Source organism: Balaenoptera acutorostrata, chromosome 18, assembly GCF_949987535.1.
Source record: "Balaenoptera acutorostrata chromosome 18, mBalAcu1.1, whole genome shotgun sequence".
NCBI classification, from domain to species: domain Eukaryota; kingdom Metazoa; phylum Chordata; class Mammalia; order Artiodactyla; family Balaenopteridae; genus Balaenoptera; species Balaenoptera acutorostrata.
Genome location: NC_080081.1, coordinates 22,960,553 through 22,973,249, shown reverse-complemented (window position 1 = coordinate 22,973,249; position 12,697 = coordinate 22,960,553). Strand labels below are relative to the sequence as shown.

At 37.5% G+C, this 12,697-nt stretch overlaps 1 protein-coding gene across 1 annotated transcript; it reads right to left on the bottom strand.

Annotated features, from left to right (window-relative positions):
• Nucleotides 1-7,527: 7,527 nt before the first annotated feature.
• On the bottom strand, nucleotides 7,528-8,241 carry LOC130705621 (60S ribosomal protein L21-like). Its single transcript, XM_057533099.1, has one exon. The coding sequence runs from the start codon at nucleotides 8,216-8,218 to the stop codon at nucleotides 7,736-7,738; it is 483 nt and encodes a 160-aa protein (XP_057389082.1). The 5' UTR covers nucleotides 8,219-8,241; the 3' UTR covers nucleotides 7,528-7,735.
• Nucleotides 8,242-12,697: the final 4,456 nt, after the last annotated feature.

Below are 12,697 nucleotides of genomic sequence, written 5' to 3'. Positions count from 1 at the left end.
GCAGAGGGGGATTAAGGTTGCAGATGGAATTAAATTTGCTAATCTGCTGATTTTTTAAAATAGGATTATCCTGGATTATCCCAATGGACTCGGTGTAATCACAAGGGTTCTTAAATTTGGAAAGAGGCAGAATAGTCAGAATCAGAGAGAAGGCAGAAAAAAGAACTTAGAGAAAATGACTCAGCCTGATCTTGCTGGTACTGAAGATTGAGGAATGGGGCAACAGCCAAGGAATGCAGGTATCCTGTAGATGCTGAAAAAGACAAGTTAACAAATTCTTCCCTAGAGCCTACTGAAATAGTCATATAGACACCTATAGATTTTATAGACACATATAGATTTTATATCAGTGAGATCCAGTTTGGACTTCTGACATAAGATTTGAAAGAAAATAAATTTGTATTATTTTAAACTGCTGTGTCTGTGGTCATCTAATATAGCAGAAATAGGAAGCTAATACATATGCATAGGTTATTCAATCTTAAAATAATTTCTAAATAGTAAATAAATTTAATAAATATTAAGTTGTACTATGAGCATGTTGACACCATTGAATTTTATTTCAATATTCTGAAGAAAAAAAGTGTGAATTTTAACCCGTCAATAAAACGTATGCTGATACTTACATTCAAGATGGTACAGTGAATTCACGCTCTGGTAAAAACCCCTTCTGCTTCAACACGTGACATTAATTAAACAATGAAGTAAAATCCCTAAGACAACTGAGCTATAGAAAAATGAACATATCTGGAGAAACACCTCCCCCCCACACACACACAAAAGGCAGAGATGATGTTTGAAGCAAACAGATCACTGATCTGGGATTGTGCAGTGGTGGCCATGGCTTGCCTTCCAGGGCAGAAAAAGCACTGGAGCCAGGCCCACTGCTTGAAGCCTGGGTTTGATGGGGACCACCCCCAAAAACCTATATCATGAAAAGAAGCTGAGAAAACTCCTGCCACACACCCTTCTTTTCAAGTATCATCATATGCTATGGTGAGCTGTAGGCCTAATGAAGAAGGAAGACACAGACACAAGCTTTTAAAATCCAAACCCTTCAACTGCTCTGGGGGAAGATCTGCATTTTATCAATCTCATGTTGGAGTAGTAAACCTAAATATCAAGTATATGACCTCTTTCTGAATCTGAAGTGTGGATTACTAAATGGAGGTAACAACAACAGTTTCAACAGGCAAATAAAACCTCACAAAGGAAGAGATGAACACGGTGGGGAGAGAGAGAGAGAGAGAAAGAAATAATAAAATAAAAATAAAAAGTCCTCTTCAAATAACCCTGCAAACCAAAATTTTGGATCACTGGGGAACACATAATTCTGTGAAAACAAGAAAAGCAAGGGTTGGAACAGAAATTCACTTTAAAATACCAATTTTTAAAAATCTAAAATATATATATCAAGGATGTTCAAAGAAAAAGTGGAGTAACATTATCTATTAAATTAAAAAATACTATAAATTTTGAATAAAAAATTTCAGGGTATTTTATGCCCTTGCTTCCTCTTTTCAGGATGTTCTATGAATTTACGGTGTTTACCATGCAAGTTTGGCAAACAATGTCTCACTTTCAATCGGGTGAACCCATTCATACAGCTACTCTAACCAGGTGCCAGTAACTGCTCCCTTCCTTGTCCTCGTGGAAGCAATGATGCCCTGCTCTTTCTATGCATAGGATACTGCAGAATCCCTATATGGATCTTCTAAATCCTGCTCAAACCTTTGTAAATATTTTCTTTTTTAAACTTTCTCGTACTGGTTCAGTTTGAGCTTGCTGTATGTTTCATACTGTGAAACTTACCAGTTCAAGAATTGGTATTGAAATGGGCCCAGTAATTGGCCCTTAAAGTAAAGAGATTCTGAGTTCAGTTGCTTATGTATTTGTGGTGTAAATGAGTAAACATCTTGATGGGGTAGAACAGGGCACTGTTATCCTGTAACCAAAAAATAGTCCATGAGAAAAGAAGAAATCGATAACTACAAATATCCAACTTACAAGTAAAATTAAAAAAAGCTTTGATGGTTGCTTGATCTCCTGTATTTAAAGGCCAGATAAAGTAAGAACCAACCCTAGGGCCTCTTGAGGGTTTCTGCATTGTAACATCAATAATATGCTCAGTTCCATCAGGGCTGTTATGCTAATATAAGGCAGTGGCAAGGAAGGAGGGCTGCTTGGAGACATGGAATGGGAACTATTGGAAAGAATCAGATGAGATTGTGAAACTTAAGCCCCGCAAAACCTGAAATTCCCTTGCCAGAGAAACTACTTTGCTTCACTCTTTGAAGGAACTAGCCTCTGGATAACAATTTCCAAGGACTGCACATGGGGTCGTTGCCCCACAAGCCAATGCTCTTCAGGATCCAAATCGTGACCTTTCATTACCTCCATGCCTGTAGTGAGAGAGATCCCAACCTATCCCAATTGTAGAAATATAAAAAATTGTATTGAAGATAGCCTTTAAATTAAGACAACTCCCACAGAAAAGGTGTTTGCTTTCACCAATTTGTATAAGCAGGGGTAAGTTTCTCAGAAGGAAACAGGTGACAAACTCAAACTGAAGAATTTGGAGATAATTTAATAAAGTGAATATTTATAAAGGCTTTCAAGCTTCCTTGAAAAGATGCACAGTTATCTCTGTGGTGACTGACTTTGTAGGCCATAGATAATGTGGACCAATGATGCAATGAATTGTTTCCTGTGATCAGTGGAAATAATGGGATTCCAGAGTAGCTGAGGCAGGGTGATAGCTGCTAATCATCGAAGGCAAAGATGAGTGCAATTATCAAAATAAGCCATGGTTACAGACACATGAGTTTAAGCCATCAGGCATCTGTGAACAGGGCTAATTGGTCACAGGGTCAAGGGATATGTAAGAATGGAAAATCTTACTAAGTTGTTGCCTCACATATAAATTGGCAAATAATAACAATAATAATTATTATAATTAGAGGAACTTTGAAGAAGTGCTCTGTAACACACCCTCTGCTGCACACCACAGATTTGTCCTGCAGCCATATATGTGGGTGACTATACGCTAGAGAAAGGAAATGCACAAACTGTTGGAGGTTATTAGATGCTGACTCTGAATTGACACTAATCTTTAGAAATAAGTGGACTAATCAGAAGGGAGATTTGTGAAGTTTAGACGACAGATGAAGTCCTGTCTTGAGGACTGGTGGTAGTGAGACTATAAATTGTCCCTGTGATTAATTATCCAGCCTCAGATCATATAACATAATTAGATATATTTTGTATGTGGCAGATTCCCATATTGATTTCTGACCTAGGAAGCATATTTATCATTATAGAGTGTAGTTATGTGGCAGACAAGTAATGAATGAAACCCTATGCCCAGCCACATCAGAGTAGGTACATTGGATCTACAGAACACAGCCCCCAGATTCATATTAGAATAAACAAACCAGATAATTCATACAATGCCATGGTTTGGATATTCTGTAGATTAAGAACTAATACAGTGAGAATGGCTAAGTGGAAGCTTCTGAAATGGATTCCCTCCCCCGATCAATATATTAAATCAAAACAATAAAACTTGCCTGAAGGAATGGCAGAAATTAATTCCACCCTTAAATGCTAAAGGATGCAAGAGTGGTGGAATCCATGATATCTTCATTTAATTTGCCAGTCTTGAACCTTGCAAAAACCAGAACGATCCTGAAGGATGAAGTGCATTGCTCTATGCTCAAACAAATAATAAGCTATAATTGCAGACCCTATGCCCAATGCGGTAACTTTGCTGTAGCTGATAAAAAAAGTCTGAGGTACATGGTATGTGCCTACTGACTGAAAAATATGTGTCTACCCCTATTGCAAAAGAAATTGAGAAATAATTCTCATTCTCTTGGAATAAATAGCAATTTACAGGTGCACTTTTGACCTAGGGTGCTATTAAATCTTTCCCTCTATGTCATGATGTGATAAAGACCTGGATCATCTGCACATCCTGAAGAAGAGAGCACTGGTCCCTCACATTACTGTCGTTTTGCTAATCAGAACGGATGAACAATATTTGTGTAGCATGTTAGAGGTAAGACCCTGGCTTAGCAGAGGATGGAGATAAACTCCATGAAGATCCAAGAATTCTTCCATCAGTAGATTTTAAGGGTCAGGTTAGCTAGAGTATGTGCTCTGGGGAAACTCTCACCCATGTGTACAATGAGAAATGAGAAAAAATAGTTTTTGCACAATTTTTAATAGTGAAAAACAGGAAACAAATGCTGATTTGCAAGAAAATGCATAAGTTACAGTACTTTCATACAATATTCTAATGGACATTAATTATCTAGAGCACATTTAATATTAATATGGATAAATTCAAAGCATACATTTGAATGAAAAGTCCTTCAAAATGATATATCCATAACCATATTTTATATTTAAATATAAAACTTGAAAAAAGTTTTTATGGAAACAAAGATGCTAAATTATAAAGAACATACAATAAAATGATACATCTGAAATTGTGATAGTGGTTACTTCCGGAATAAAAGAGAGATATATCAGAAAGGGTATAGGCACATGAGGAACTTCAAATATATCCATAAAATTTTATTTATTTAAAACTAAATCTTAAATACTTATGACATAATGCTAATATTTTATTATGGCAGATTGTTGGTATACAAATGTTTGTTTCATTATTTTCCATTTTTATGTATTCAAAATATGTAATCATGGAAATAATAAAAATAAAATATTTTATATTAAAAAACATGTTTAAATCAACTGCATGAAGCTCAATATCAGGGCGCAAAGCAAGCCAGTTTTCAATTCTTAATTCTGCAGCCTTCAAGTATACTCTTTGTCCTCTTATTTCTAGGGACTTTTCCTCAGCCTTTACCAGTTCATGTCATTATTAGACTGCTGCCACAATTCTCTGATATTCTTTGACCTCCTGCATTCTCAGAGCATCATAAGATTCTAGAATTGAAATAGACTATCCCATCATATTAACTAAATTATGCGGAAGTGGAAATATTTTCAATAATAGTTTAGATTATTCATTTTATGTCAAATGTCACAGGATAATGGTAAATTAAGTATTATTTTCACTACATACTTTCTGATCTTTTCAAGCTAGTTTTTTTAAACTGTCCAAATAAATCTGCTTTGTTTTTAATTTTTATTGTTTTGGTTTTAATTATAGGTAGCTTTAAAACCTTTTGGATTAGGAAGAAAGAAAGAAAGAAAGAAAAAGAAAGAAAGAAAGAAAGAAAGATAGATAGAGAGATAGATAGACAGACAGACAGACAGACAGATAGATAAATTCTGGTCTCTGTGAAATACCTTCATAAATCAACCTACTTATTTTCCTGTTCCAGATTTCTAGATTCAATTTTAAGCATGACAGATTTAAATATATGAGAAAACTTATGTTCCTTATAGAGTTAGAGTCTATTTATGAAATGAAGCTAAGCTAGTGTGTAAGGTGCTGATCTCTCAGAGTTAATTAACATGCAGACACTATATATGTGAAATGCGCTTCATGTAAGTCTGGTCACAAGGTTGCTGTATTATATAATGATATTTATGTATACAAGAGTAAGAAGGAAATGATTATAGTACAAAAATTTATATTCGATCAATAAAATTAGGAAACTATATATGTAAGGTGTAGTAGATGTTTTTAAAAATTATTTATTCATTTCATGCAAGTTATTTTTATCTCAGGTGTTCATTTGAAAGCAGATGGAAAGATCATTTCCTGGAGCTGAAAGTAGTACTAGGATGATAATATGAAGGCATTTCATTTTCTAATATGCAGTCATTGATTCTCAAAGCATTGACTGATATGACTTAGTTATGCTGCTCCAGCCTTACAGATATTCTGTTTCTGATACCTTTAAACCTGCTTCCTTGTTTGATTTTTTCCTCCACCATTTTCCTAATATTTGGCTGCCTCTGCCTATTCTAAGTCTTCTAATTGATGCCCAATAAAACATGCCATTCCAGGAAGTGATATACATCTTAAAGCTTCTTTACAACTTCAGAAAGTATCTGCTTCTGGTACTATTTTCTCATTGTTATAGGTGACCTAATAGTACTGCTATAAATTATGAAATATTGAAGTACTCCTGAAGGAGCTGTTTGAATTTCCTTACTCTATAAACCATAATCTTGACAGTCATAGTCCAACAGGATTTGTCCAATTGAGAGAGAATAATAATAGGAGAGATCCTTCATCCAGGTCCTTTACTATGTATATTAGTAAAATATTGTTGTAGGTGACAGAACATACTGTGAAACGGAAACACTATGCATTTTTCTAAAAATTTAAAACAAACTGTAAATATTTATTGTTCTGTTACTGTCCACGGAATTGGAAAAAGATCTCAATTTTTTTAATTTTTTTAATTTATTTATTTATTATTTATTTATTTATTATTTATTATTTATTTATTATTTTTATTTATTTTTATTTTTATTATTTATTTATTTATTTATTTATTTATTTATTTATTTATTTCTGTGTTGGGTCTTCGTTTCTGTGCTAGGGCTTTCTCCAGTTGCGGCAAGCGGGGGCCACTCTTCATCGCGGTGCGTGGGCCTCTCACTATCGCAGCCTCTCCTGCTGCGGAGCACAGGCTCCAGACGCGCAGGCTCAGTAATTGTGGCTCACGGGCCTAGTTGCTCCGCGGCATGTGGGATCCTCCCAGACCAGGGCTCGAACCCGTGTCCCCTGCATTGGAAGGCAGACTCTCAACCACTGCGCCACCAGGGAAGCCCAAGATCTCAATTGAGTGTAATTTATGGAAATAATCATTATTTTTAATTGATTGTGAATGATGCATTATATATGTTCTTCTCTTCCTATCTCTGAAAACCACAGTCTGCTTATCTTCGGTCAGTCTCTAATGTCATTTTATTGCATCTGAGCCCTTACTTGAGAAAAACATTTATTCTTCATATTTACATTTACTTAAATTTGACTTTAACTACAAATGTCATATATGTCCTTGTTATGGGAAGTGTATACTAAAACACACTAACCAAGGCCCAAGTACCTCTATTCACAAAGGCTAAAAATCCCATGATTAACTGGGAATCTGTTTTTCTTTCCACAATATCTACAATCATTACCACTGTAAGCATCTATCCAATTGTTCCATAAACATATACTGAATACCAATCAGTTTCCAGGCACATCGCTGTTCTGGGGATACAAGTATCAATAAAGAGACACAGTTGTTTCTCCCTGTAACTCAAAGTTTAGCTGGTTGGGTTCTGTGTGTGTGTGTGTTTAGTAATAAACATTCCTTTTTTGGGGGGGGGGCTTTAAACCATGTATTTTTAAATAGTAGGCTTCAAAGTTAAGTTCCTGATCCTCAAAACACAACCACTTTATTTATGATGCAATTATGAGTTATCATTTCCTGAGCTTAACTATAATGCAACAGATAACTTTCATTCATTTTAAATCCTTTGTTCATAGGAATTTAGAGACTATTTTCAAACCAGTACAAATATTTTATAAGTAATATCTAGCAGTTTATTAACCAATGGAGTATACTGCACAACAAACTACCTCACATCTTTCAGGAAGAAAAACCACTAAATTTGAAAAGTAAAAAGATGTCACCCACTGAATTCAGACACAATTAAAATGTGTTTTAAATGCTTGTTTGGGGAAGGGGGTCACACACTTCTATTCAATTAAGAGAAACATTTATACAATCCATGTCTTTTATTTTCTTTACACCCATCATGCCATGAATTCATAGGGAATGGGCTCCAACAGTTCAGGCTCCTTTCCACTGGTTCTCACGAAGTGTGCTTCTCTGGGTGGAGCGGGCTGGCGCTTCAGCTGAACCCAAGTACCTTTCTCTTTGGCTTCCTTCTTTCTCTGATCATTTTCCTTCACCCGTTTCAGGAAGCTATGTTGGCTCTTAGAGTGCTTAATATGCTCGATATGCACATTAATTCTCTTGGCAAGAATCTTGCCCTTAACTTGTTTGTTTGCAATGATGCCAACAGCATGCTGGGTAACACTGTAGACTCTCCCAGTTTTGCCATGGTAACATTTGTGGGGCATTCCTTTTTGAACAGTGCCCATTCCCTTGATATCTACAATATCACCTTCCTTATAGATTCGCATGTATGTGGCCAAAGGAACAACTCCATGTTTTCTAAAAGGCCTAGAGAACATGTAGCGGGTGCCCCTCCTCTTTCCCTTTGTGTTGGTCATTTTGGCGAATTACTGGAAGATGGCGGTTCTGGCCGAAAAAGCCCATTTCTTAAGTTCTTACTATGGGTGGTGCTAAGAACTTAAAATGTATACATATATATTCTCATTTAATTTTTACAAAAAATTATAAATTTGGTTTTATTATCTGCATTTCACAAGTCAGGAAATGTCTAACACAGATTAAGTACACTAAATAACTCTTGTTTTACTGATTACCTTAATCAAAACTAGAATTAATTTGGTCAGAGATGGTTTATTTCTGTCTCTCGAGTGAAGTCCTCCTGGGTTTTATATTCAGCAGCTAGAGGTGTTTTGACTCTTCATCCATGAAAGACTTAAAGAGCTCTCATTTTTCTCTTTGGAGGTTTTGAGTTCAGCTCTTACGTTCCTGCCTCGGGAACTGCCCACTCAGTTTGGGGCACTTTGTCATGGCAGCCCAAGGAAATTAATACAGAGTCAGGAGAGTTAGAGAGGAAATACAGGGAGGGGTAAGCGTGTAGATTCTGGAACCATAGTGAATTTCCTCTCCTCTACTTACTACTTGTATGATCTTGGACAAGTGACTAGCTTCTCTGTTACTTGCTTCATTCTTTGTTAAATAGAATGATGTAATAAAGAGTCTGACTCCATTTTTTGACCCCATTTTTTTATGTTTGTTGACATCTTTTAAGCCTCTCCTGTCACTCTTCCCCTTGTGCCTTACATCTGGGCAAGTTTATAAGAAAGCCTGGATGCGCTGTCCTTTGGTGCTGGTGGGAGATTCGAACCATGCGAGCCCATGCACATGCATGGGAACCCTCACGCTGGCCCTACTCCCTCAATTACAATAAAAACTCTGTCTTCCTTACCCTACAGTATTTGCTATTAGAGAAGGCAGTTTCTGGGCTGTCCTGAAAATCAAGGCTCTCATAGGCTGTGAACTGTTCATGGTGCCGTGGGTCACGGAAGCAGCGATTCACAGATCTGGCACTGCCAAATGGAGCCAACCCTGTGCCCTCATCCTGTAGTATATTCATCCTACAGAAAGAGATTGGCCTACCCTCTTCTTTGTTCCTTGCCAGATCCCACGGTGTGGAGGGGTAACTCTCTCCCAGACTCCTTGGTTACCTCGGGAGTCCCTGAGGATCCACAGAGTGAACGCAATAGGAGTTCATACACTTAACGACCAGCCGTGACACCAGGCCTGTGAGGAAGCTCAGGGCAGTGTTTCTGCTTTTCTTCCCTTACCCAGGATTTATCTAATAAAAGACAGGACCCAAGGGAGACAACTGGCCAAATTTAACACTAGATGCCCTGACCAACAATTGGCCCTATCTGCACATTTTTCAACTCTTTTCCCTTGTGCCGCACATGGACACAAGCTGATAAGAAAGACAATATTTTCCATCCTTTGGCAGTAGTGGAAGGCTCAAACCACGCCAGCCCCTGCCCATGTAGGGGAACTCTTACCCTCAGCCCTACCTCCTAGCTTTAATAAAAACGCTGAGGCAGTCTCCTTTCCTCACTCTCTGAGGCCACTTTGGATCTGCGTGAGAGACTTGCCCTGCTCTCCCCAGAGACTTCAGTTACAGTTTTAATAAAGCTTTTCATATCCTTATGATATGTGTGTAATGTCAACAGTCTCAACATCTGAACCACATTTTGGTTGTGTGGGAGGTCCATCCTGCTCTCCGGGATGGTCACTTCAGGATAATAACAGAATGAGATGCATATTAGCGAGTTAAAAATATGTGAAGTATTTAGGACAGTGTCTGGCCCATAGTGAATAGTCACCATGTTAACTATTAGTAAATGCTTTGTACCACTTCTTCGCCCAGTGTGCTGACATCTGAAAGATTATGCTAAGGTGAACATGATATTTAGCCAAAAGTGTAAGGATTTTTAAAATTATTTCTTGAACTTAGAGGCAGATAATCACTCCTGAGAGAATATCAAGATATATGGTGGTGACTGCAGTAGCAGCACTAAGAACATACCTTTCATGTAGTATCCTAACACTCATTTAAAAAGCATTAACATGGTTTGTGCCTATGTGCAGACTTGTGTCTCATTTGGAAAAGTCACATCTCTTGCTTCCCGTTTTCCCAGTGTGTGCCAGCAGGCCTGATCATCATATACATTACAGGAATAGGTCATTTATCCCTTCAAGCATAAAAAAATAAAATATAGAACTCTTCCTTCCGCCTACTGTGAGAATGTCCTTCTTCCACATTCTTCAGTCACTAAGCAGGGCTGTGACAATGGAGAAGCTCCCTTTGATGTGGTGCTGGCAAATCAGACTGAACCATTTGTAAACCAGACTCAATCTGCCGTTTTCTTTTAATTTTTTCTATTTTCTTTTTCCTTTAGTGACTAGATGAAGCAGTTCATTTAGATTGGTTTGCTCAGGATTCCTTTAAACTCCCATCCAGCGTGCTACGATCTGGATATAATTTATTTTCTGTGGAGGAGGTTCATTGGTATGTGAAGTCGATTTGTAACTGACTCATGGAGGGGGTGAGGGAAGGCAAAAGGCATCAGTTTTGTTGATGTGAATCAGGTCACTGAAGATATGATTCTGAGTCCAGCAGCTATAGTGGCATTTTCTGATCTCAACAGGTAGCTTTTATTTTTGCCACCTTCTTACTCAAGGCAGGCTCCTCTGACTCTCAGCTCTTCTGCAGTTTGGCAATGGAAGAAGTTCCTTCACGTTCAATTTAGGGTCTGTACCTCTACCTAGATCTCTGAATATTAGATTAAGTATTAAACACATAATACAAATTATTTGCTCCTTCAGTTGACTACCATGGAATCTTTAATCAGTACTGAACCACCCCTGATAGTGTAATTGTACAGAGCTACTGCAAGCAACAGACACTCAAGGAAGCAATAATCTGGAATTGTTTTTCAGAGCTGGGTGATTTTGAAAACAGCAAGAATCTTAACATTGGCAGACAACTATTGCTAGTCATTGCTGTGTGCTGATGTGTTAGCTACTTAAGTACTTACATTTTCACCTGTGGTCACCTGATACAAAATGTGTAATAAAGCCAATAAAGCCAACACTTTGATAAATTGTGCGGCTTCTGCAATAAACCTTTCCTTCAAGAAAAGAAGGGATATGAGGTCTGTGGGGTGGGCTGTGATTTATAACACACACAGGAGCTTAAAGTGAGAAAATTACAAACTCATGATTTTAAATTTTCAGTTCAAGAATGGTCACTTAATCACAAAGCCTCTCTGACTTCCTTTGATGGTTTAGCCATAAGGCTCACATAGCAAAAAATCAGATACAGAAGCTATTCCTTCAGGTTGCTGAATTAAAGCCTAGATTGATTTTGCAGCTTCACCATAACTGTTACGCAGACATTAAAGTATTAAGCGGGAGATCATGATACATTGAGGATTAGAATGGGGTTGTCAGGGTAAATTAGGAAGGCCGTGAACGGTGCAAACCCCCAAATCTCTCTGAGCCTTTTTTTGCCAGCAGAAGCAGATCTGTTTCCCTTGTCTGATGTACCAGTTGTCTTATTTTAAAGGCCTAATAATGTCTTTATCCAAGACATTCTGACATGGTCAGAATGTCCATCATCAAAAAATCTACAAACAATAAATGCTGGATAGGGTGTGGAGAAAAGGGAACCCTTCTACACTGTTGGTGGGAATGTGAATTGGTACAGACACTATGGAGAACAGTATGAAGGTTCCTTAAAAAACTAAAAAGAGACCTACCATACGACCCAGCAATCCCACTACTGGGCATATACCCTGAGAAAACCATAACTCAAAAAGAGTTATGTACCACAATGTTCATTGCAGCTCTATTTACAATAGCCAGGACATGGAAGCAACTTAAGTGTCTATCCACAGATGAACCGGTAAAGAAGATGTGGCTCATATATACAATGGAATATTACTCAGCCATAGAAAGAAACGAAATTGAGTTATTTGTAGTGAGGTGGATAGACTTAGAGTCTGTCATACAGAGTGAAGTAAGTCAGAAGAGAAAAACAAATACCATATGCTAACACATATATGGAATCTCAAAAAAAAAAATGGTTCTTATGAACCTAGGGGCAGGACAGGAATAAAGATGCAGATGTAGAGAATGGACTTGAGGACACAGGGACGGGGAAGGGTAAGCTGGGATGAAGTGAGAGAGTAGCACTGACATGTATACACTACCAAATGTCAAATAGATAGCTAGTGGGAAGCAGCAGCATAGCACAGGGAGATCAGCTTAGTGCTTTGTGACAACCTAGAGGGGTGGGAGGGAGGCTCAAGAGGAAGGGGATTTGGGGACGTGTATGCATATGGCTGATTCACTTTGTTGTACAACAGAAACTAATACAGTATTGTGAAGCAATTATACTCCAATAAAGATCTAGAAAAAAAAAATCATAGTACCTAATACTAAATTCAACTGATTATGAAGTCTCATTTATTAGCTGCTTAAAAGCTATTTTGACACTCACCTCTCTTACATTTTTACCTTTAACA

Bases quoted from the DNA above. Each gene is read 5' to 3' on its own strand.
- LOC130705621 (XM_057533099.1), bottom strand. From the start codon at position 8,218: ATGACCAACACAAAGGGAAAGAGGAGGGGCACCCGCTACATGTTCTCT.